A 25983-nucleotide genomic window follows, 5' to 3' on the forward strand; every position below is an offset into this window, starting at 1 on the left:
AGCCAATTTGATATATATATATAAGCTGATTATAGCTGATCTGCTATATATATAAGTGGATGACAGCCAATCTAATATATATATATAAGTTAATTATAGCTGATCTAATATATATATAAACTAATTATAGTCAATTTGATATATATACAAGCTGATATTAGATAATTTAATATATATATAAGCTGATTGTAACTGATCCAATATATATACATACTGATTATAATCAATTTAATATATATATAAGCTGATGGCACCTGATCTGATATATATATAAACTAGTGATAATCAATTTAATATATCTATATATTGATAATGGCTAATTACATACTTATATAAGCTGACAAAAACTAATATACTATATATATATAAACTATTGATAGTCATTTTAATATATCTATAAGTTGATCATAGCTAACATAGTATATATATAAGCAGATAATAACTAATCTAATATATATGTAAGCTGATTATAACTCATATGCTATATATATAAGTTGATAATAGCTGATCTGATATATATATATATACTTATAACAGCTAATTCAATACATATATAGACTGATAATAGCCAATTTGCAATATATATAAATTAATAACAGTCAATCCAATATATATATAAATCAATGATTACTAATTTGCTATATATATAAACTAATAATAAATAATCTAATATATATATATAGACTGATCATAATCAAGCTGCTATATATAAAAATGAATAACAACCAATATAACTTATATATGAACTCATAACATCAGATTTACTACTTATATATATTAATAACATTTTATCTATCTCTGATATTAGTCAATAGCATTAGATCTATCACATTATATATATTCACACTTGTCAGTATCCAAGTCATATCTGATCATCTCGTTAAATACAAGTTACATACTCTAATCATATTTAATCTTTCATTTTTTATATATTCACAACTCTTTTATAATCTTTCTATATATATATAAGTTTACAGGCAACGGAGATATATTTGTTTAATTATAGGATTTTTAAATATTGCTGCGTAGCTCAAGTGTTATCGCGTTGTGTTTTGGTTCTGAGCATCCCTGTTCGACCCTACGCGGTAGCATTCTTTTATTTCGATTTTTTTGCGTCGTTTTGTTGTTCCCGATCTGGGTTGGTCTTCCGTTTACTATAGTAAAGTCAAAAGGTCAAACCAACTGGGGATCAAGGAGTATATGTAAAATCAAAGATAGGATAAAAGATACTTTTTATAGATACGAATTGAATTGTCATATATAGTTTTCTAAACTAATACTACGTATTATCTGCATTAGCTATTATATTATATTTAAATAAAAGAAAAGTCATTATACTTTGGTTAATGCTCAGGAAGATATTACTGCGCATAAAGAGGTATTGTGGTTAATTATTTTCAGATTATATGGATTTATCAAAATAATGTCTGACAGTTTTTTTTGTAATAAAACAACAGTATAATACTACTGTTATGAGTTTTCTTCTTTTAATAATTTGTTTATTAAATTAAAGAGGTGTAAAGGAAAAGTCTGTTTACATATTAAGAGAAGGTTTGTGATTGCTTGTTATAATAAGACTATTATAAAAGTTAAAATCTCAAGAAATGAAATATAAATAGAGATATTATAGTTCTAGAGTATATTTTTTATTATAGTATAGCAAACGAAAAAATTACTATAAAATAAACTATTTAGCTGAAGTATAAAATCAACATTTAATTTTTTTTTTATATTTTTTTTCTTATTTTTTTTATATTATTATTATTTTTGTTTTTTTTTTATATTTTTGTTTTTATATTTTTTTCTTATTTTTTATTATTATTTTTTTATTATTTTGTTTTTTATTTTATTTTTTATTATTTTGTTTTTTATTTATTTATATTTTATTTTAATGCTTTTATTATATTTATAATAAATTAGCATTTCAAAAAAATTGTGAATAAACATATTAATTTTTTTTAGATAAATTCTATTTTTTTTAATATATATATATGATATTCGGCTAGGGCGGAAATATTTGATTTATTTTAATTTTTACCCACCTTCGCACTATACCAAATCCCTGCGGCCATCTAATCGTAGCACGATTCAATCTCCGAAAAAATTCTAAAGACCGACAATGCGCCTCTAATGCCACATTTCGGTTACTCCTTTTTATTAGCTATCGATAGAGCCAAGAAGCATACAAATACAATCAGTAGAAGTCGAGAAAAGTAGAATTATATGAATTTTATTTTTTAATAAATATTGATTTTTCAAAAAAAATAAAAAAAATAATAATATTATAAATGCCGACTGAAACCGATATTTTTTATTTATTTATTTATTTTTTGGTATCTTGCGTGCCCTTTAACCAAGGCAACAGATTGTTCAAATAATCTCAATTAAAAGTAGGTATGTATATATTTAATAGTGTTTATATTTCTTTTTTCTTGGAGGTTAAACAGGTAGAAAAAAAATTAAAGTTATCTTTGCAATTTGTGCTGTTGATGAATGACGTGTTTTGTTTAGTAAGCAAAATAAACAAAAATATAATTTTATTTTTTAATTTATCTTATTTACATCTCTTTTAATAATTTTTATTTTATTTTCATGCATTCATTTAAAGATGCCATGCCAAGTACGGCTAACATTACTTCATTTGCATCTATACCCACTCACATGAATACAAATATATAGATATATATTATATTTTTGAAATAATCAAATATAGACCAAAAGTATAAGCGAGTTTTGATGTCTGTCAGCTGGAAGCTAATCTGTTTTATGTACTCTTGTATTATAGAAACGCATTATTACGATAATTTTACTCTATATAATTGCTAAGCTGTCTGTGATGTATGTTGGGTATTTGTTATGAATATATATATCAACTAATTTTCTGCTATAATAATACCCTTGCAATGTTTTTGATTACTTTTACTTGTCGAATTGCTAATACACATGTATTTTTTATGCTATACTATATAAATATATGTATATATCCCAAATACTAGTAAAGGTAATAAGTATAATCGACTGATTTTTTTTTAATATTACGATTGATAAACAATCATAGAATGTATCTATGAAGCCATATATATACCAAGTTGCTTTACCAGAGATAGTTTTGCCTATCCAATAAACAAACAAAAAATACAAGAGAAGTATAGAATAGTAAAAATATCTGTTGTCCTTAACAATAGAAGTCTGATCAGATGGTACATAATGGGAAAGAAGTCGATACTTAGTTTATTCTTATATATTTATATATATAGTAGAGATCTCTAGGAATCTCGAGAAAATAATGAAAACTGAGATGCTGTGATGTCATTTCGTAACTGGCAACCATCGACCTTCTTTGGGAAACCGACATTATAAAGACGACAGTGAAGTCTCAAAATCTATTTATTTCTACAATTTCCCTCCATCTTATTCACTTATGGTTAACTAGCTACGTTAAGCATTGTCAAACTTGCCATGGTTATCAACTTCTTTCTTTTTTATTTGGTTTATTATTTAGTTGAATTCCGAATTCTTGGTTTCATAAACTCTGTAATATATATATTCTACTGGAAGGTAAAGTTTTAGTCATTTTTTGTAAACCTTGGGTTTAGAAGAATAAGAAGAAAAAGAAAAGAGATGGGGCGGTCCGAAATTATACATTATTATAATTGCATCTTGATACATTGTACATGTATGCACATTGGCTGTTAATACTATAGAAAGCAAAAACCTATCGTTAAATATTTACTGGATCCTCGTCTGTGTTTTATTTTAATGTAGTTCAAACAGATGTACTCAATATTTACAGATAGAGGTAATTGTGGGTACTGAGAGTTGTGGAGGTAAGTGATCCAACTTGAGTACCACTTCGTTACGGCTACATATTTTCTGTACAGCAATTTTACGTTGATAATCCGTCCATCTTCACCTAAAACCAAAATAATAAAAACATAATCGAAAATACTTTAAATTCAATATGCTTTAAAATGACAATTGATGAAATATTTGTAACAATCGTTTTTTTAATAATGATAACAGTATAATTCAAAGTGTACATAATATATAAATTCCCCTAATCTCAAAACACACACACCCCGTACTCCCACTGCTGTAGACTCAATAATAACCAGCAAGGTTCTTTTAGAGTAATAAGATGTACTACCCATCCTCATAACAAAAGAGCAAATGGGGGTAGATACTGAAAGTAAGGTATATATATATATATATATTCTTAAAAAAGCAGAATAAAGCTAATAAACCATTGTCTTTATTATTTGTAGTAATTTCGATATCTCAGTGTAATTCCGGGAAAGCCATGAACAGTTATCCCAACTCACCTTTTTATGATGCCTCTCAATGTTTAACAATCTCTTATTTGACTATCGGGTCAATTGTGATGACTCAGACATCATGAACTACTATGGCAGCAACGACAGCAACGACAGCAACGACAGCAACTACCACGGCGTTGTTGGGACTGAAGCTTAGACGCAGAATAGTGAAGACCAGTGTTGAATACATAAATGAAAAATAATAACGTGATAATTTTTCGTTTAAAAAAAATTAGTAGTAGTGTTTGTTTTTGACAATTTTTGAAACAGACCAATTTGCTACTTCCGTTATACTCCAACAATTCAACCAGCTGGTATAATTTTACCTTCATTGTTATATTTTATCCACGATACGTTGGCAACACGGCCATCGTCGCATTGATTGAATTTACCAAGCACCTGTCAAAAATCTATGATCAAGCTTTCCACCTGACAGTAAGTTTTTCTGGATTGCAAACACGGACAGAATCCCTCTCAAATTGCAAAGGGCGTAAAAAGAATTGTATAGTGATAGACCCTATGCTTGAGTGTCTCGGTTGCTAAATGTGAATGACTTTACCAGTTCAATAAATATACATTGATTTTTTTTATTTGCCCTGGACTTGAGGTCACGAATCATCAATAAAACAAGGTGTCGAATATGGTAAACTGGACATGCGACGTATATGGCGTTTCGGCGCTGGATAGATCGAAGGATAGTGGTGGTTTTATTCTTTGTTTTTCGACGTCGTTCGTTGATGTTAGCATTGAGTATCGACTGGTTTCAACTATTCGGTAGTATCACATACGGCACCGGTGGTTAGTTACCTGAAAACGAACAACTTACTTTGTAGGAAGAAGCTTAATCCCGAATATATCATGCTTGATGGTCTAATATCTGGGCCAAGGGAGCCGAAATCCAATGAGATCGACAATTACCACAAGCCAATGATTGATGAGTTGGAGTAGATATATATGGGAATATAAGTGTAGCTATCGCTAGATTTGTTTAGAAGGTACTATCAAAGTGCATTTTCGCGAATTCTACTATTCGCAGCCGTCTCTTTGAAATACTCTTGAAATCAGACTGAAAAAAAAAGACGGCAGAAAGTGCTAGTTACCCTCCCTCTTAGAAAGACGTCAGATGGAGGCTGGAAATGCTGTTTGGTAACCGCAGTTACATAGCTTTGTATATTTTGATCTAGGATGTGCGATGGTCATTGATCCCACGCATAATTTCTTCCTGGGAACGATAAAGAGAATGATGAATCAATGTGCCCCATGTAATGATATAATAGAACAAGATAAACAGTTGAGTAGATAATAGTGCTACCTAGCTATTAATTTTAACCATGCCAATTCTGATCTATAATGCTTTAGCCATTTCCTATTTCTCTTTATTATTTCAAGCTCGCCTCTACCTCCATATCTTCTCGATGTCTATTCAGGTCGTAAGCCTCGATGCAGCTTTATGGAACCCACGTATTTGCTTAATTTTAACTAATATCTTCCTTTTTCATGCAAAATAAAAGAAAATAAGTAATATGTGATGTCGACCATTCCCATCTACTTTACTACCACAAAATTACTCACCAATTTTCCGACATTTTCAGCTAATAACGCGCCTCATCCGGACACTCTTTTGTTGGAAATTGAATCACAAGGCCGAAGTTTATCAATCTGCTCGATAAACATTATTGTGGTAAAAGTGGTTCAGTCAATGGTGGGTGTTTTATCCAAGTGATATTTGTTAGCAGCAGGCGACACCGAGCTTATATATACTGGGAAAATACAATTTACCTTCACATACTCCTTCCCATCCACACTCAGCTACAATATCCATTTAACTCGTACAGCTTATGATAATTAACATTTATTCGCTTTCATCATGTGGTCTTTGTACTGTTTTTGATAGATCGCGTGAAAATAAGGAAGTCGAGTTTTTTCTTTCTCTCTCTCTTTCTTTCTGACCTTTATGCAGGTAGATGTCACATACTTGTACCGTTGTATCGTAGCTTTCTAGAGGTTACAACATCAAGGCATTTCACAGATGATTTAAGAATGATGGTTAGTGATTTCTTTGCCAAATAAGCATTATGTTTAAAATAAATGTAAAAATAACCTTTCCAAGATTCTCTCTTTTTCTCTCTAAGAAACGACACCCAGAAAATAGCATAGAAACTATTACTGACTTACTCATTTACATTGGTAGAATTGTGAACATGGAATGTAAGATTTGGATAAAACGAAAATAAAACGAAAATAAAAATAAAAATAACAGGCTTTTGTCTAAAGGCCCACTGAGAAAAATTGGAATTTATGTCACCAGAGACTGTTGTGTTGAGTACATTGCTAAATAATCTTATGATCATTTGGGCGAGCATTTAATCCTTATTCTCTTGACAAATGTACGAGTCAATGAACTTTAATAAATCAGTTTCACTGAAATATTTCTTTACGAAAACACGCATCTATTACTCCAAAAAATAATTTAGCTCGTTTCTTTTCCAACTTGATTGAGCAATCCGGATGACGGCTAGTTCCATGTTTAGAGCCTTCTTTGGAAGATTATCAATTAATTTTTCTTGCTTTTTTGAGCACATTGTCAAAGTCATTGGCATCTTTGCTGGCAAGGTAAGCCAATATACGGCGAGACTTGGTCTAATAATAATTTGTATTACTTTTTTTTTTATGTTTCAACACTAAACTATTTTTTTCTTATGTTTTAAAAATAATTAATTCAATTGTACGTATTGCTCTTCGTGAACGAGTATTTATTGTTTCTCTCGCGACAAGAGACAATTTTACTTGGTGGAATATCCTTTTGGAGTTGTTGTGGACTCTATTTTTCAATTCGCTATATACGAGTCTCTCCTGATTGTCAAACCCAAACTCTAGGTTGTCGAGGAGTTGCTCAACTAAGTCCAGGTTTGGAGTCACGTTGAAATCAATGTCCATATTCAAACTAGGGATATGCTTCTTGCCGGATATTATATCAACTGCTAACCTTGATCAGTGCTTTGGTTCCAACTTGAGGTTGCGGGTGTATGCATGTATTCCGGATAGAATTTACGAAATCATAAATTGAGGAAACACCACACAATTTTGTACACGCATAGAAAAAAAATGTTAGATTTTCGCTGGTTATTCCCAGTCTTTGAACGCGGACAACAGGGTTAACGATGGCGACTTTGGTACTCATAAAAAGCAAAAGATTGGTCGTATATGTAACGAAAATACATTAATATTTCTGATGGGGTCAGATCTGTTAGTAATATCAGTACAAATTCTGCTATTCACGGTGGCGAGTGTTTCGTTGACGAATACTTTATATCCTTGTACTGCCATCATCTTTCCGCCCTTGATTAAAAGCTTTTTTTTATCGGCTGTTGGCTGGCGATGGATACACGGTGAAGGTCAAGATCACGTATCTGATTAACCGTTTTGTTCATAGGATATAATAAAAAAGGTAACATTTTAACTGTTAATACTACTTTTATTTTTATTACCATAGGTATTGTTTTACAATCAAATTAAAAATAAATTGAAAATAAATTATTTAAAGTATGAGAGAGAAGACGGATTAGAGAAAAAGCGATAATAAATCAATTATATGGATATAAATGATATCTTTGATCCATAAATTCCAATTAATACTTCTTGTAATCCCTGGGATGAGAATCGGCTTTTAACACTGCTTTTGGACTCAATCAATCGATCAATGAAATAAAACATTGTAATTCTTATATGTTTTTACATGCACAGTAAAGCTAGATTTTCTTTTCTTTTTGTAGCCACTGTAGATTCTTGCCCGTATACATTAGGAGGGGTTTCAGCAGCTTTAGATGATTGATTTTCGATGTAGTGCTGATTTAATTTACACATACAATTTACTGTGATGAATTTGAAAAAAAAAATCTTAAAAACTGAGCACCGATGAAGAAAAAAAAAGTTTAGGCGCTTAGATGTTGTAGACTTGGCCGAACTTTACGATTTTTTTGTAGTAAATGTACAATTAATATTTTAATAAAAAAAATTTAATGTGCACAAGTTGGGGCTATCTTGAGACCGAATTTCAAAAGTATAATATAAGATACTTATGGGGACTTTTGAGCAAGAATAATATAATTAAGGTCATCTTACTCGATAGTGTTGTACCCAAGGCCATTTTATCCAAAAGTGTTAAAGACTCTCATCAATATCTTTCTTTTATACTGACCATTATTAAATGCTGGTTAAAACACAGTTACATTGAAATGACAAAACATCGAGAACTGGTAAATAGCACCCTCCTATTTTGTCACTATATCTACATCCAATCTTTTCTATATACTTCCCCACAATTTCCAGTATTTTTACCACTCGTATCAGTCCCCGTCACCATGACCAATAAAAAAGAAAGAAAACTATAAGGCTATCATTGTTTAACTGTGAACCATAAGATATATATATATATTAAAGTGCATATAAGTGTATGGCCTTTGTTTTTTATATCATTGATTTATAAAAGAAATATTCTATTTTAAACACAAGACCTGATCTAGCTATCATCTATAATTTAAAGCAATTGATATATATATATATATGCATATAGGGTGTGTGTATATGCTCTGTATAAACGCATAACTATATATCTATATTATCAAGGTGATCCATCACCACCGATTTGTCCTTCTCTAAGCCCCTTACGTACAGCTAGTACAGAATCCTAGAATACCAAAATGAAACTCTTGTGATGAGCAAAAAATTGATTGAAATGTCTTTTTCTTATGCTTACCACAATTACTGCATCTACTCCATAATATTTTTGAGCAACTGCATTCTGAACTTCATTGTTAAGAACTCCGTATGTAAACAACAACAGACCAGTCTCCTTGACAACATTGACCATCAGGGGTGCTTCGAGGATAGGTTCGCTGGCAGCAACGATGCCCAGAAGATCTCCTTGTTTGGCAAACCGAACTGCTCCCTGCAACGATTGGCATCGTACATCAGCCATAGGAAAGGTGCCGGCATCTGTCAAGAAAAAGACTGGGTAGTTTGGTTGTTTGAGGTTAAGGGCGAGGCAGATCTCGGGATGGAATGAGGAAAAGATGATGTTGCGGTCTTTTTCGGCTGTTCCGTAAACGCAGTCCAGGATGGTGTCGACATAGATATTGAGCTCTTGGATCTGATGCAGTTCGTCGGCCTCGGCTTCATCAACCAAGGGATACTTTACTTCAATGTTGCACCCAGCACTCTTGGGTACCTTCTTCAATGTTTCAGCCAGTGTAGTAAAAGGTGCCTGAATAGTATCTGGTCCGTTTCCTTTTACTTTTCCGAGCTTGTTGGTTTGTGTCAGCTGAAGCCGTTGGGTATTATCGCCACGTCTGAGAAGAGAGGAAGATGATCCTCCGATCGAGCTTAAGGAATGAGAGCGATTTGCACGTTTACCGGGCGAAGATACCGAACCCGTCATATTTGGAGAATCGTTCGCGTAGATAATATCCAAAGCATTGTTTCCCTCAGAAGGGTCAGGAGACTTGGTTGAAGGAGTGTCATTTCCTTGGATATCTTCCGTCACACCCGTGTGGTAATCCTTAATCTGTCCAGACGGTTTAAGGTTTAGGAATTGCTCTAGAGTGATAGCGTTCAAAGGAATATCGTAGCCAGTTTCGGTTACAGTCCAGTCGTGGTAAATTACAGGCACCAGATCCTTTGTTAATTGAACATCTTTGGCATTTTTTTTTAAAAAAAAAGGATGAGTTAATATGTGTGGATCGATTTTTCTTATTTGGGCTTACCAAATTCAACGTATTCGGCACCCAGAGATGCCGCAGTAACAAATGATAATACCGTATTTTCTCCAACCTGAAGGCGCGATCCCTTTCTATTCATACCAGAGCCTCGATGACCTATAACCTTTATAGTTTATTTAAGCATTATATACAGCCACTATATATAGATGTGTGTGTGTGTGTGTGTTTACCTTTGTATCTACAGACTTATAATAAGTGTACCGGTCACCAACTGTCATCTTTGGATGCGAGAATGGTGTAACAACAAAGTATTCAAATCCAAGCGAGCCAGCATATTCAAGCGATTGGGAATGAACCAACGGTACTGTCTGCTGCCCACGAAGTGAGGTATTTCCACCAGCAGAGCCTTTAAATGCCTTGGTCTTTGAATATAGCGAGTCACCGGTAAGCACAGACGTACCGCGCGCAAGTATTGTGCTTGAAGGATTTGATCCAAACGTCTCGATCACATCGAACCGAAGCACGACATCTTCTGGCTTGGAAGTAAACAAGACAATTGGGTCTGGATGAAGTAAATGGTGCTGGTTGCTGGTCGGTAAGTCCAGGATTGGAAATTCTCCTGTTGCATTAGTGGCAGACACGGCAATTGAAAGACGTTTGTCCTGCCACAGACTACCGTCCGGATTTAAAAAGCAACGCGAGAGAGGGTTGCGAGAGTCGTTGCTCCCGAGCGTGATGATCACCATAGACTGATCAGTCAAGTATTTGTGGCCGTACAATCGACCTGCTCTTGCAAATGCCTTGGATCCTAGAGCGTTTGTCCGAGACTTATTCCCGGCTCCTGCTCCTGTGCCTGTACCTGTACCCGGACTTCCACCATTTCCTTCCACTGTCTCTCGCACATTAGGAGCTATTGTAGGAACTTCGTCTGGCTTTGTACGCTTTCCGATATTCATGTGTCCACGGAACATGGCATGCTCATAAGCGTGCCAGCCATTCAAGTCTTTTGCAGCTTTGTCAGCACCTGCGTCTAATAGATTTTCGGTGATATCGACGTGACCTTCAATGGCTTTTGATATGTGTATAAAAAGGGTTTATAAAATTTTAATTTTAGAAGTTAATTTTTTTTTTAAAAAAAAAAAGAATATATATGAAAATTACCTGCGACAATCAATGGGGTCCAGCCATTAATTTTATCTGCATGGTTTACGCGCGCATGACCTTGTTCGATTAATGCCTTTACGCCTTCTGTAAACTGGTTCCGGATGGCAATAAGGAGTGGAGTCTCGCCATCCTCGTCTGCCATATCTACAGAGGCACCTCTTTGGATTAGCAATTCAAGCAGTTTGAGATTGCATAGTTTGCAAGCAGTGGCAACGGAGGAAGGATGGTGAGATGATCTGACAAAGTCTGGAATGGCTTCTCTGTCCGAAACTTGGACACTTTCTCTTCGCGACAAAGATGAGTCTATATAAGTATTTTGTTTTGTTAGTTATAAAAAAAATACGATAATCTTTTTTTTTGTTATATAAATAAAAATTAATAATACCTGCAATCGTGGCATCTATATCCTTGATATTGCCAACATCGATCAGTACCTTGAGCGTGTTTGGATTGCCGTGTAAGATCGCCAAGAACAGAGGTGTATGTCCATCACGATCCTGCCAGGCCGAGCTCTTGAAGCCTACTTTTGTGTATTGGTTGTCCGAGATCGCATGTTCCATCAACACCCGTGTCATTTCTGGATGGCCGGCCTCGGCAGCATAATGGAGGGGCCGACGGCCGGCAAAGTCTGTCTGGGACTCCAGGTCAGGGAACCAATCGAGGAGCTTGCGAACAACGACAAGCATCTGAGGCTTGATGTCGGGTTCATTGGAGCGAATCGCAAGCTTGTGAAGTATGTTCCGTTCGTTGATGTCCTTGTGTACCAATGGATTTGCTCCTGATTTGACCAAGTACTCGACACATGCCAATGAACCATGCTCGATGGCAATTTCTAATAGTCCGTAGAGTGTCTATAGTTTCGAGTGTATAAAGAGGAGGAGGAGAGGGATTAATTAAAGAAAAAAATTGTATAATTTAATTTTTTTTTTTTACTTGATCTGTGTCTCGGTGCGACTGTTCTGTTTTCAGGACATCAGACTGGAGAAGAACCGACAACTCCGCTTGGTTGTCATTCTCAATTGCCATCGTCAAGCGCTCGTTTTCTTGGTCTGTCAGAGGGCTGTGGCATTTTATTTGGGATGGTAGAGATAATCGGCGTTTCAGGGCTGAGGGCGAAGACAGAGTGGCAATCCAACTGGTGATCTTTGCAATTTCTGTGCGTAAAGGGGTTGGGTCTGCAAAAGGCAGGGCTGCCACCTTTCGGGTTGATGTTGTGAATGAATTTCATTTTTTTTTGTGGTCATTGATTATCATATCTTTAGTATATATAAAGCTTGCTGACGTGTACCTTTGTCTGCCAGTAGATCGTCTGCGTCTCAAGACCCAGTCGCTTGTCCAACCTAGTACAGATTGGGAAATATAGATATAAAATAGAGTCGTAAGAATGAGTAGAGCAGAGCAGAGCAGAGCAGAGTAAAGTAGAATAGAATAGAATAGAGTATGATGTAAATTTGATGGATAAACTTTTATATACTTTTTGAGAATCTTTCTAAAGCCCTTTGCATTGAGTTCCCCAAACCACATTAGCCTATGCATCTGTACACGTGTTTCTTGAAGAGCACTGGCCAGTTCTTCGTTGTAATCTTTTGCAGACTCTGTTTGAGAGACCGAGGGAGTAGAGACCTGAATATATCGTTCTGAAAGGATCCATAGTCTACGGTCAATCTGGCCCTGCTTGTAGCAGTAGAAAGTATTGACTTTCTCAAGCTCTCTATCCAGTTGGAATACAATTGCTGCGATATTTATGTATACATATATTTAGGTTGAGTAGGTTTATGCTATCAAAGCAATGTAATAGTATGTACCTGTGGTGGCCTTTTCGGATGGAGGTAGTGAGGCTGCAGCTAGATTGATAGATTTCTTGAGTGCCTTGTAGGACATGTAATTCTTTGACCATTCTGGTATTTGGCTGTTTAACATCGTCTTGCCAAACTTCATCTTAAGAAATAGGTTTAATACTGAAAGAGAAAGTAATAAAATATAAAAGAAGAAAAGAAAAACTAACCGTCGAATTTATTTAATGCGGTGTCGGATATTTAATTTGACACAAATGACACATTATCCATTGAACAGTAAGGAGCCTTTTTTTTGGTATTTTGCTTTTAGTGTATTTGGCTCAAGTAAGATGCTCAAATCGGTTACTCTGGTTGGCTAGGGATAGGTATATACACACACATACATAGAGATAACAAGAGGTGTATACAGAAAATAGGAGAATTTATTTACAGTCAGGTCCAGTCATTGTGGAAAATGCAGCCATGAACATTCTGGGTTACCATAGATACGAACACACTTTATATATACATATTGATGAGTAATTATTTATTTTAAATCAAAGGATAATATTAATAAGAATAAGAATAAAAAGGTCCCGTATAAATAGGCCGAATAAAAGGCTCAGTGGTTTCTGAAAGCAACGGATTTATGAAAATGTATATATTCATCAAATTGCATATTAAAGAAGTCATTTATTTTAAGCTTTCAAACGCTACAAAAGACAAAGAAACAAGAATATTTCCAAAACAAGTTTCATATACGCATATACAAAATTATATATATATATAGCAGGTGCTTATTTGTGGGTACAAAAGTGTCGGGTGTATTTCATTGATCGTAGAATTATACTTGACAGTTTATATTACTATAATTATTTTTGGTAATTATACACACACACATACACAAGAGATAAAGAGAGAGAGAGAGAGAGAGAGAAAAGAAGATGTGAAAGAGGATATGAATGGAGAAAACTGTGATGACGCAAACTATAAAAAAGGCACCAAGTCCGAACATCCCCGCACACCAATTCCTAAAAATTTCAACCCGACACTTGATATAAAAAAAATGATTAAAGTACAAGGTTGATTCCGACCTAACACTCCATTCATTCACTATAATGTCACTCCTCCGTCTGTTCACTCGCAACGCCTCGATTATCAGACAGTCTTCTTACACTGCACTTGCACACAGAAGTTTGTCTTCTGCTCCTGGTATGAAACAACAACAACAACAACAGCAACAGCAACACGATAATAGGTTATTTACGTTTTGTTTTACAGCACTGTTCCATGGAAACCACGTTGCAAAGGGAGAGGGGTAAAGGTTGAATGAATAGAGAGCCTGTCGAGGATATCGAGAACTGAAACAAACATTGTCCTATAAATCTCTATAGTCCTTATACCGTTCACTTTCAAACTCCCGAAGGAGAAGAGATAGATGTCAAAGCAGCCGAAGGTGATAGTCTTCTTGACCTTGCCCAGCGTTACGATATCGATCTTGAATGTAAGACTCAAATTAGGATATTGGATTGGAACAGTGGATAAATACCTTGCTTGTTGTCTTAGGTGCATGCGAGGGTTCTTTGGCATGCTCGACTTGCCATGTAATTTGTGATCCTGAATATTATAATAAGATGGAGGAACCCACAGATGAAGAGAACGATATGTTGGACTTGGCCTTTGGATTGACCGAAACGTAAGATATTATAGTGCCTTATGACAAGCTCAATTGAAACTAGAAGAAGAGAAAGAAGGCTGATTATAAAGCTGTTTGTAGATCTCGATTGGGCTGTCAGATCTTTATGGATAAATCTCTCGATGGACTTAAAGTCCGTATTCCTTCTGCGACTAGAAACCTGCGTGTGGATGGTGTGTATTAATGCTGTTATTTAATTAAAATGATAATTCTAACAAAGAGTGAATCTATTTAGGATCCAAGCCTACCCATCACTAGGAAACCCACACACTTCCAGATCCACTCAAGCAAACAAAACTAAAGCTTAAAACACAACATAACATGGCGTAACATAACGTTGTATTTCATTACTCTTATTCTTACTCTTATTCAAAACATAACGACACGAACACATCGTTAAACAACCATGTATACATTTACACACATTATATATAAAATAGAGATTCGACAGTGAAGATCTCTCACTCACACAAAAGAAAGACAAGTTAGACATAGATTGGATTTTTCATTATTAATTTTTCATTAAATTATTATAATTATATTTACAACCATCAAATCTACATCTTTTCATCTCTTTTTTTTTTCTTTAAAAAAATCTGAAGGCACGAATAAGCAAATGCACAGATGTTAATGGGAAAAGCAGTCATCTAATCCTGTGAACACCTTAACTTGCAGCTTTCAATCATATCTACAAGTTAAGCCACAGGTATACGTGGTGTATATATACATTTGTATTAAAGATATAGATATAGATATATACCTATCTATTTACCTATATCTATATCTATTATATTCATTCTATAGCAGTTGTATTTTTATATTTATTTCTATATCTTTTCTTTCAATTTTTCAATTTTTATTATCGAAATGGACAATACTGATCCCACCATGCAAGATGACATTCACGGAGGTGATTTCGTCCCTCAACCACGCAAGCTGATTATCGTCTTGGAGAATGCTTCTCTAGAAGCAGCACAAATCTACCCTTCCAATTTTAATAGAAAGATGCAGCTTCTCAACTGTGACGAGCACCAGTCAATTCTAAAGAAGTTTGGAAGAGACATTGCAGAAGCACGCCCTGATATTGTTCATCAGGTACTTAAACAAAGATATATATATATATATATATATATATGTACATGCACATAAACGTATAATTAATCAAGTTTTCTTCTTCTTTGGGGTGGCATAACTTTCTTTATATATAGTGCTTATTAACACTACTTGACAGCCCTTTGAATAAGTCCGGTCACCTTGAAGTAAAGAAGAAACAAAAGCGAGGGTTTAAATACATGGATATATGGATAGATAATATAAATTCTTGGTAGGTTTATATTCACACTGCAAAAGGAGTTGTTATTCGTATCAATCCCGAGTGCCGTATACCCAGAACAATCAAGCGTTTCTCTGGCCTAATGGGTAAATATATATATATATATACCTGTATATTTATTTACTTACATATGCATCTAGTTCAATTGCTCGAAAAACAATCGATTCCTAGTAACGTCAAAGGAGAGAAAAAACTACTGGAAATTCTCCCCCCTCCACTGGAACAATACTTACCAGAGAATACAAAGAAGATTTGTAAGTTTGTTATAGTAACTGTTGTTGCTTGATCCAAAAAACGAGAAAAAAAAAACAATTGGGACCGTGAGATATATAAAAGTTACTGACATTACAGGCATTTAAGCTTTGTCATGGAATGCGCCCAAGGTCAGACTGTATAAATATTTCAAGCAACTTCCCGATGATCAATCAATCGTTGTGGCTGTTGGAGCCATGGCCAAAGGACTTGACACATTTGCTGATAGCTATGTTGATGAAAAGATCGGTAAGTTGATTTCTTTTGTTAGGCTTCAATCGTCTAATAAATATGAAAAAAATTACGTTTGTAATGATATATCTAGGTATCTCCGAGTACTCACTGTCAGCTTCGGTTGCGTGTGGAAAGGTCTGCTGTGCTCTTGAGGATCTTTGGGGTGTGATGTAGAATGTGAGACTTATGGATCAACTTACTGTAAAGGAGAAAAACTGTTCTCATTACTGGTTTAATAACCTTTTTTTTTTTCTTTTCTCATTCATTAAAATCGACATTTTATTTTTTCTTTTTATTTGTAAATTTCCAAGATATATATATATAATATTTCTAAATTAACATTCTGACTACTGTATTTTCATAATCAAAATAATAATAATAATAATACATTAAACATTTCCATCTTCCATCTTTAAAAGGTGCTTCTATTTTGACATAATCGGTAATTTAATATCCAACAAGTATCTCTCGCTTTGCTTGACTTTATTTATGCTGTTTAATGAAATACCCTAGTAACTTATAACCATAACGGAGTTTAGGTTTTGTATTGGGTTTAAATTATGATTAAATTTTATTGGTCTAAAAATAAAATAAAAGCTGTAAAAACTGTAAAATTCTGTAAATAGGTAATGAAAAAAGAAAAGCAGGTTTTCTTTTTTTTTTTTCTTTTAAGATGAGTCAAATACCTAATTACCCTGAAGCGCGCACTGGTAGAGAAAAACAGCTTTACAATGAAAACAACATTCGACAGGTTTGCTAAGCATATTTGACTTGTACCTCTTCTTCTTCAATTTTTCTTTATTTTTAAAGAAAAAGAAAGTGAAATGTAGTATAGTATAACCGACAAACAAACTTATCGTGTGTTAGGTAGCTGGCTGCATTCCCATCGATCCTTCCACAGGTCGCATCATGTTAATTTCAAGTAGTAAACATAAAGGCGTGTGGGTCATTGTGAGTGTAGAAATATTTTAAAAGCCCACCCTTTTCTTCTTCTTTCACTCTTTCTTTGAAAGCTTACATGAGTACAGCCAAAAGGTGGATGGGAGAATGATGAGACACAGATCGAGGCAGCCATGCGTGAAACCTACGAAGAAGGCAAGACCCACATACACAATTTCTTTCTTTCTTTCTTTCATACACGTACACGTATATATATATCTATATATATATAAGCACAATTACGCGAATAATGGTTAAACGGATCAAAATTTCTTACATTGAGTATTTGTGTGTGTTATATAAATAAATATATATAAATATAAATATAGCTGGAGTACATGGGACAGTTACTGGCTTTGTTGGCACATTCTTTGATTATCTCTTCAATGGTGATCCAAAGACCCAGTTCTGGATTTATGAGCTTAAAGTAAATGAAATTCTCGATCAATGGCCAGAACATTACAAACGAGAACGACGTTGGGTAAAGAATGATAACGTCTTCATTTTGAGAATAATATATACACACACATACAAAACTCCCATTTAATTATTATGTATATTACCAATAGTTCACTTATCCTGAAGCCATGATTGCATTATCAGCAAAACCGTTAATGCAGGAAGCTTTGTCAAGGTCATCATTGGCACCCAGACCTTCATCTTAAAGCAAGAAAAGCTTCCAAATATTTCCCAGCTTTACTTCTTCTTTTTTTTTTTTAAAAAAAAATGATTATGATTATCTAGAGAGAATGATAGGATGGGATTGTGTTGCACAAGTACACTTTAAAGAAATTGCTTCTTTATTATAGATGTAAATTTATATATTATATTTACTCACACACTGACATACAATATAAATGGTTTGATTCATTTTTTTGAAATATATTGATTCATTTATTTATATATTATAGAGAGAGAGAGAGAGAGGGTTGGAATGTTGAGATTGGTTGACCGGGGTTGTGCTGTGTTGTGATGTTGGGAGAGCCGTGTGGTCCTTTCGAGTTTGTAGATAATGCAGATGATTTGTTGTGACTTTGTATATATTATTATTGTTATTGTTGTTATTGTTGCTGGTGTTTTACTTGAGCACAAGTGAACTGTTATTGAGTGCAAGATGAGACATACGACGGTCCTCTGTAGCGGCAAGAGCTTCGGTAATATTCACCTAAACAGATAAATCAGAGCATTATTACACAATATGCACACACAAGCACACAAGCACCCATAAGTACCCATAAGTACCCATTCACACGCACACACACACACACACACATAGTTCTAGCTGTATGTAGAATCAATCAACTTACCCAGACACGCTCACGATCAGACTCGGGCCATGTATCCAACAATGTGGGGTTGTGTACTTCAAACATCCAGTGGTGGGCTGTGATCTTGCCCTTTTTGTTGGCCTCGGTGTATGTTCCGATGCGACGGGTCATGTAATTCACGCTCACGCCGGCCTTTTCAAGCAAGATTCGCATGGCTGCTTTTTCGGGGTGTTCTGGTGCAGGGTCAGTCAAGCAGTCTCCACGCGGCAATCTCAGAGCACCGTCTTCTTTCTTGGGGTTAGACAGCATCAAAATCTTGTTGGTGTTTGTGTCGATTACAATCACACCAATTGCCTATAATTATTTGGTTGGTTAAAATAAGTTCTACTATTATATACATATATATTATTTACCTGGCGAATGACTTTCTTCTTCTTCTTCTCTTCTTCCTGGGGAGTGATGATTGTGTGGTTTTCTGGGACAGAAGAAACTGCAATTCTTGTGGAGCCAGCGGTAGTCATGATGGAATTGAGATGTGTGAATACAAAAGAGAAATCAAGAAATACAAGCTGCAGACCGTTTTATATAGCCTTTCTAATTTTATTTTATTTTTATGTCTGGAATAGAAATCTATTCGGCTAAAAAGAAAACCAGGTCATCGGTAAACCATGCTGAGCGTAACCATTTTCCCCTTTTTACGAGAATACCGTTATTTTGTGCGACATAGTGCAGCTGAGCTTTCTGTCTGGAATCCAGAAAGTATGCGTATGTGCGCATCTCTCTGTCTCTCTTTATGTATCTTTATCAAAAGCAAAAAAAAAAAATCGAATTGAATTGAATTTGGTCCTTGTTGCTAGCAAACAAAAATGTTTAAAATACTGATATTCATACTGATACTATCAATATATATAAATATATATATTAAAGGTTTTGTAGCAATTGGTGGTAGCAATGGCATACACCAAATATTAAAAGCATATTCTACTGATGACTGGGACCAGCAAATCAAAGGGCGCCACTACACCCCATCTGATGCCGCGTGCCCTTTTCTCAATTGGGATGTTTGGTCTGCCGTAAACAGGGCGAGGTACATTTTTATACATGTGTTTACTCAGGAGGTACGAATATCACCAATGTCTAACATCAAGAACTGAGAAACAATATCAAAGCCCTTCTTCTTTTTCTCACCTTCACATTTGAGTCTTTTTCTCATTTTCTTTATTAGCCATTCAGGCTAATATCCTTACACCCAGTCAATACTGATATTATATATCTATTTTCTGTCATTCGGACTTGATCTTGTATTATAGTTTCTCCCTGGGCCGAAAATAAATAAATAAACATAATCTTTATAAGCAAGTCCGTCAATCAGTCAAAACCTTCTGTCAGCTTATACGCCACACATCTTTACAGTTTTTATATCCTGTCAATATTTTGTGACTCTTGAATATATACACATTTATAGCTTTTTCTTATTTTATTTTTTTGAAGATGCTATAAATAAACCTGTCTATTTTATTCTTTTGAAAAAAATAATATTATATATCATTTTTTTTAATACGTTTATCCATAACAAAAATAGGCCATCGATACTCATTTTGTCAGCAAAGATATTTATATTTTTATACATCAAATCAAATCAAATCAAATCAAATGTACGACAGAAAGGACTAGAAATCTTAATTCTTGTTCTTATTTTTATTTTTGGATTAGGTTTTTTTAAAAGTCTCTATTTCCTATTAACCCTTTTCTTTTTTTTTAAAAAAAATAAATAAAATAAAATAACTACCATTTCACACCACAAAACTTCTGTGGCGTGATTTTATGCTTTTACGATGTTAGTATGTTGCTACGTTACGATATTAATATGTTGCCATGTCTTTTTAAAACTAGCTGATATTTTTACAGAGTATAGTGTCTTTACAAGATTTCAATGGTTTTTCTCTCTTTTTTATCGCGTTTAAATTGACAATGGTTTTTTTTGGCATATCCTGGATATACATTTTTAGAGAAAATATTACTGAAGTACTTACAGATCTTTGAGGGATGATGGGTCTCATTATATCATACCCAAAATATCTCTTTTTAACAAACAAATGTTTGCAAAAAGAAATAATAATAATAATAAGAGGAAAAGAACCGACTTTTATTCAATATCCTTCTTTATTAATAATCCGTTTTTTTTTGGTTTATTGTAGTAGCATGATACTGACAGCTTATGTGATCGTGGGTTTGATGGAACACAGTAATGGGCATCAGCAGCATGTACTTTGTGTAACAAAGGTCAGCATTCTACATACTGTCAACAGTCTATATCAAGGTCGATGATCTTAGTTTCATTGCAATCTTCATTCATATCATAGTACATACATCTATTGTCCTTTCTTTATATTTCATTTGTTTAAAGCGAAATAACTCGAAAGAATTAATGAAGTTCTAGTCACGGTTACAAATTTTGAATTTATGATCCAAGTATCCTAGAGACTTTATTCTTATTATTAGTGTTATCATTTTCTGTAGTGAGTAGCCGTGATATTTATATGTTGAAAAGGTTTGGATGTCAAGTAACTTTGAGACTATTATGTTTGGAGAGATATGAAGCCAAGTTGAAAATTATCTTGTTAGAAAGTTATGTTATCTATGTCATTTATAATTATTGAGATATCTATCAAGTGACTCTGGACATTAATTATTGTAACGGCTCCGGTGAAAATAGTTCACGTACTTCTTGAAGATGCCCCAAAGGATGATGTATTAGACGTATTGATACTTTGTTTCAGGTAGGAGCTTCATATCGTATTTGATGCGGATAATCATTTATATCGACCTCTTTGAAAGATATCCTTCTGTCTGGGTTTGCGTATAATGTTTATCAAAAGTGCCCGGCGGTGAATACACCTAATGATGGTACTTTCAGAGTACGATTTGCTCTGGTTGACAGAATTCCGTGTACTTTATTTTTCTGGAATAGCAAATGATTATAAGATGTGTGATGTTTTTATGCAAAAAGTTATAATGCATTTTAGAGTAAATATGATTTTATACATAAAATATCAAGAGTCTATTTCATAATTCGCAAATAGTTAATGCCATTACTGCGAGGGTACTATGGGACTATACTTCTTGTACTGATTGTATTGATTCACACATTTTATCTTTCAATTTTTTTAATAGCTCTTTGATATTCTAGAAAAGTGCGTGTGCGTGCGTGCGTGTGTGCGCGTGTGTGTGTGTGTGTTTATACTTTGCATAATATTTGATGTAGTTTGATATGTTTCTACAGCTTATTTATATTTCTTTTAATACATGACATTGAGTTTGGTTTTCTTATTAGAGTTCCTTGATGGATTTGAATAATGCAAAGGTAACATATCTGTGTCAAGTTCCCTCGCTCTTATGCGAATATGAATCGGAGAGTTTTACTGTCCCAAGTCAATAATCATATAATGGTTTGTTTATAGGTATTAAAAGCTTTTAATACTCTTACAAGATAACACTAAATCTGTACCTGCATATGTACATAAACTTACTTTTATATATATATACACTTTCTTGGGTATTCTCTTTACATGCAAGATAATGCGTGGTTTGCTTGTACGGCTACTACTTCTTTCTTGGATCTTCCAAGACCTTCCTTCCATTAAATAAAAAAAAACAGAAACCAACGTCATTATTTTAATCACATCACACAGTTGTAAATCCACATTTGGCCATAATAGCTCATTGAATTACTTTCTTAATGATGTATGGTCTTTTTTATTTCGTTTATATATTGTGTTGGGGACATACAAAAGTCTTTTATACGTTTTCAAGAATCTATAAAACACCAACGTTTCTATTACAAGGCATATAATTGGCTTTACGCTAAAATGAAATGAATTAAGGTTATTTCTTTGGTCGAACCATTATGACTATAATAGAGAGAGAGAGAAAACCCCCGTTCGTGCAAAGAAGGTTTTTTCTTGTTTTGTTTTGCTAATGAGCGAATAATTAAAGAAAATATACATCATCTTTTAGCTAAACTTTAACATTTGGACTGCTTATTTTTACAAGACCAAAAAAAATAAAAAATTAAAGAGTATCCAGAATTAACTTGTTTACACCCAATACAATACAATACAAACATTTCCCAATAAACAGACAAGGGTCTACCAAAAATGGTTATTTTAATATAAGGAACTATTTTCTATAGTGGACTGTATAAGAAAGAGATTAAGACTAATTGGACATGCAGAAAGTACAAAGTACAAAAAGAGAGAGAGAGAGCGAGAGATAAGAGAAGAGCAAGCAGAGAAACGCTTAAGCAGTGGACTCCTATAAAAGTTATACAAGAAGAGATTTATGAGTAAGTAAATCGGTCATATATATATACATATACACAAACAAGCTTTATATCTATCCACCCCCTTTGACTATGCACTATAAGACAAGACTTACTCTCAAGTAAGCAACGACATCAGCACGATCCTTGGGCTTCTTGAAACCAGCGAAGGCCATCTTGGTACCAGGAATGTACTTCTTGGGGTTCTCAAGATACTATAGAACAGAACCAGAACAATAAGAATACATACTCTTGTCTTTCATTTCTTTATTCCTTTGTATATATTATATTTCTCCTAACTTACGTCAAAGAGGGTCTGGTCGCTCCATTCGACACCCTTGTTCTTGTTGGCATCGGTGTAAGAGAAACCTTCAACCTGACCAGACTTACGGCCAAAGATACCGTGAAGGTTGGGACCGACCTTGTTGGCACCGCCCTGGAAAAGATAAAGAAATAAAAAATAAAGAAATTAATAAAAGTACAGAATTGTTGTTTTGTTGTTTTGTTGTTTTGTTGTTTTGTGCAAGGCAAGGCAATAATAATAATAATAATAATAATAATAGTAATAATTCATTTATTACAGCCAAGTGGTGTTATCGATATACTTACAGCCTCAACGGTGTGGCACTGGGCACAACGGGTCTTGAAGAGCTTGGCTCCGGCAGTAGCGTTTCCGTCAGTAGCAGACATGTTTGTTAAGTTAGAGTGGGGGGTTAAAGAAAGGGATGAAGCAGCTCATCGAAAGATCGGGGCTTATAAGAAGAAAATCGGCCAAAAGAAAAAAAAAAAGAAAGTCATCCCAGCCGGTGGCACCCGGGGTTGGTAAACAAAGCCCTACTGTTTTATTTGCGCAGATATACATTGGATGTGACGTAAACCTTTTTGTTGAGAATGGGTTCCCATAAATCAATGACAAAAAAGATAGATAGAAAATAGTAAAAAAAAGTCATTCTAGACTCAAGCCAAATTTATTACTTTTCATAAATTCTACCAGTGCCGAAACACGCTTGAAAATTTATAAACTTCTTCCTCTTATTCTTTACTTTCAAAAAGTAACCTAATCAATCAAGGTCTCGTTGCTAAGTAACTTGGCAAGACTCATTTTATTCTTTTTCTTTCTTCTGCTTATACAATCCGATTATATTACAATTTCCGCTGTGATTTGATAGATATGCTTTAGAAAGAACCAAAGCTGTGTTTGGGTCCAAAGGAGGGGAAAGGATTATGCTGTTTATTCTGATCTCACAGACTATTTCTATTCATCACACATATCTATCTATTACACTTCCCTTTTGTTTGGTTTCATTTCATGAGCTGTGACGTTTTAACAAGGGTCCCCAACCGTCTCTGCTTCTTCCACAATGGTATCACAGTCACTCAATGTTATATATAATTGGTTAAACAAAAGCTTCCCTGATTTGGGTTTCGCTTACTGGCCAAGTTTGTTAATCGGCATCTCCTTGATCCGACTATCTGTCACAGACACACAGACACACGGACGTCTATACACACACACAGACACAGACACATGCAAACACAGACACAGGCACATATACGTACACACAAACATAAACACACGTACACACACACACACACACACATAATATATAAGCGTGAGTGTGCGCTTGTGTTCGTGTGTGCACGCTTGTGTCTATATGCGAGTATATCGAGGATTTTGTATTATACAGTCGTTCCAACTCCAAACAGCGGATATTTTTTTTATAAAAGAGGAGCGGTTAATAAAATACTGTAATCAATGTGCGGTCTTTATATCTACATTGTTCACTTTACAATCGACAAAGAAAAATTGTCGATGAGCAAGAGAAATGCTGCCATGGATTGAGATGAAAACGTAATTTTCTTTGTTTAAAAACTTTAACCCGCATTAGACAATACAGTGAAATATAAACAAGCTCGGCTACTTAAGCAATACCCCGCAGCTTAGGACCAAGAGCATAACATAAAGTTTGTCTTGTAAAAACTTTTCTTTTGATGACAACTCACAAACGAAACTGTGATTTTGGCAAGATAGACTTCACGCCTTTTCCCAGAAATTACAAGATACAATGGATTGTATCCATGACATGGAATGCCACTGTTGGCTGTGGTGTTTTGTATAAAAAATAGTTTTAAATTCAAAATATTACATACTTTTTGGTATTCTGATCCCGTTCTATATGGGTTGGTACAATAATGGACCTGTTTTGACAGTGTATGCTTCACAAATCGCGGTCTCTGTGATGGAATATTTCTCTGGTAGAGGGTTCCTTTTCTTCCCACTATTGAATTCATTGTTCACCGTACATCTTATCTTCTCATTAATCCAGACTGCCCTCCCTGTCACTCGGAGGAAGACTCTCTTCAGATCACGACTACCTCCACCACAGCTCATACCATTAACCGTGTTTATTGAGATGTGCTTTTTATTGCAAGACAAGATTACTTAGTCCTTACTCAGTCACGCATCATAATGATCGGCGATGCTAGGGGGTATCTTAAAGGCCTTGGGATCATGAAAGGATGAGATAAAGAAATTGAAGCAAGATTATGTACAGTGTATGAGAAACAAAATTAACTACAGATGAAAGGGGAAATGGGGGTGAGGAAGGGATACTGACTTTGACAACACCCCCTCTCTTTTCTTTCTTTCCTGACGTTGTCGTGGTCAAAGTCGTGCCTGCCATCAGATAAGCACATCACCTTTCTCCCTAGCTAGCAGAGTAACCCTTTAGTAGTTTTCTATACATATAAGCTTTATATCCTACTGGCGTTCTTCAGCACATCAGGTTAATGTAACCAGGTTATCGATAAATATATCGTATATTTTTTATATTATTTAAAGCTTCTGATGGATATATAAATGTCAGTTTCTAAAATGAGGACCTTTAATTACAAAAAAGGGTATACTAAACGATCATGGTTAAGTAGCCTAATGTGTTTATATATAATAATATAAATACTGACAAAG

The 25983-nt window shown here is 34.4% G+C and overlaps 9 protein-coding genes across 9 annotated transcripts; 5 read left to right on the forward strand and 4 right to left on the reverse strand.

Moving 5' to 3' along the window:
• Nucleotides 1-3266: 3266 nt before the first annotated feature.
• PHYBLDRAFT_64210 (hypothetical protein) lies at nucleotides 3267-4157 on the reverse strand (the record flags this gene model as incomplete). The annotated part of the gene is made up of 3 exons (XM_018441256.1): nucleotides 3267-3383; nucleotides 3792-3913; nucleotides 4079-4157. 3 exons carry the CDS (start codon nucleotides 4155-4157, stop codon nucleotides 3267-3269), a joined length of 318 nt encoding a protein of 105 aa, XP_018288748.1.
• A 184-nt stretch (nucleotides 4158-4341) lies between these two features.
• Nucleotides 4342-5264, forward strand: PHYBLDRAFT_147939 (hypothetical protein; the record flags this gene model as incomplete). The annotated part of the gene is made up of 4 exons (XM_018431980.1): nucleotides 4342-4455; nucleotides 4587-4751; nucleotides 4948-5090; nucleotides 5150-5264. The coding sequence occupies 4 exons, from the start codon at nucleotides 4342-4344 to the stop codon at nucleotides 5262-5264; spliced, it is 537 nt and encodes a 178-aa protein (XP_018288749.1).
• A 1602-nt stretch (nucleotides 5265-6866) lies between these two features.
• On the reverse strand, nucleotides 6867-7253 carry PHYBLDRAFT_147940 (hypothetical protein; the record flags this gene model as incomplete). Its single annotated transcript, XM_018431981.1, has 2 exons — nucleotides 6867-6956; nucleotides 7104-7253. 2 exons carry the CDS (start codon nucleotides 7251-7253, stop codon nucleotides 6867-6869), a joined length of 240 nt encoding a protein of 79 aa, XP_018288750.1.
• Nucleotides 7254-8721: 1468 nt separating this feature from the next.
• On the reverse strand, nucleotides 8722-9319 carry PHYBLDRAFT_159435 (hypothetical protein). The gene is made up of 2 exons (XM_018433985.1): nucleotides 9073-9319; nucleotides 8722-9003 (listed from the first exon to the last, which is right to left on the reverse strand). Exons 1-2 carry the CDS (start codon nucleotides 9292-9294, stop codon nucleotides 8938-8940), a joined length of 288 nt encoding a protein of 95 aa, XP_018288751.1. The 5' UTR covers nucleotides 9295-9319; the 3' UTR covers nucleotides 8722-8937.
• Nucleotides 9320-14373: 5054 nt separating this feature from the next.
• On the forward strand, nucleotides 14374-14852 carry PHYBLDRAFT_19653 (hypothetical protein; the record flags this gene model as incomplete). The annotated part of the gene is made up of 3 exons (XM_018439707.1): nucleotides 14374-14476; nucleotides 14539-14668; nucleotides 14750-14852. Coding segments are annotated over 3 exons (336 nt in total), but the record flags the coding sequence as incomplete, so codon positions are not given.
• Nucleotides 14853-15556: 704 nt separating this feature from the next.
• Nucleotides 15557-16661, forward strand: PHYBLDRAFT_114933 (hypothetical protein; the record flags this gene model as incomplete). Its single annotated transcript, XM_018428427.1, has 6 exons — nucleotides 15557-15763; nucleotides 15877-15927; nucleotides 15997-16087; nucleotides 16142-16255; nucleotides 16362-16502; nucleotides 16579-16661. 6 exons carry the CDS (start codon nucleotides 15557-15559, stop codon nucleotides 16659-16661), a joined length of 687 nt encoding a protein of 228 aa, XP_018288753.1.
• A 499-nt stretch (nucleotides 16662-17160) lies between these two features.
• On the forward strand, nucleotides 17161-19229 carry PHYBLDRAFT_182270 (hypothetical protein; the record flags this gene model as incomplete). The annotated part of the gene is made up of 7 exons (XM_018438598.1): nucleotides 17161-17238; nucleotides 17355-17438; nucleotides 17516-17633; nucleotides 17756-17907; nucleotides 17996-18591; nucleotides 18734-19048; nucleotides 19108-19229. The coding sequence occupies 5 exons, from the start codon at nucleotides 17161-17163 to the stop codon at nucleotides 18089-18091; spliced, it is 528 nt and encodes a 175-aa protein (XP_018288754.1). The 3' UTR covers nucleotides 18092-18591; nucleotides 18734-19048; nucleotides 19108-19229.
• A 3524-nt stretch (nucleotides 19230-22753) lies between these two features.
• On the reverse strand, nucleotides 22754-23740 carry CytC2 (cytochrome c). The gene is made up of 4 exons (XM_018443283.1): nucleotides 23625-23740; nucleotides 23320-23451; nucleotides 23132-23230; nucleotides 22754-23008 (listed from the first exon to the last, which is right to left on the reverse strand). Exons 1-4 carry the CDS (start codon nucleotides 23703-23705, stop codon nucleotides 22994-22996), a joined length of 327 nt encoding a protein of 108 aa, XP_018288755.1. The 5' UTR covers nucleotides 23706-23740; the 3' UTR covers nucleotides 22754-22993.
• A 1267-nt stretch (nucleotides 23741-25007) lies between these two features.
• PHYBLDRAFT_64202 (hypothetical protein) lies at nucleotides 25008-25462 on the forward strand (the record flags this gene model as incomplete). Its single annotated transcript, XM_018441255.1, has 2 exons — nucleotides 25008-25122; nucleotides 25143-25462. The coding sequence occupies 2 exons, from the start codon at nucleotides 25008-25010 to the stop codon at nucleotides 25460-25462; spliced, it is 435 nt and encodes a 144-aa protein (XP_018288756.1).
• Between the last annotated feature and the right edge of the window lie 521 nt (nucleotides 25463-25983).

Source organism: Phycomyces blakesleeanus (genome assembly GCF_001638985.1).
Source record: "Phycomyces blakesleeanus NRRL 1555(-) unplaced genomic scaffold PHYBLscaffold_17, whole genome shotgun sequence".
Classification (NCBI taxonomy): Eukaryota; Fungi; Mucoromycota; class Mucoromycetes; order Mucorales; family Phycomycetaceae; genus Phycomyces; species Phycomyces blakesleeanus.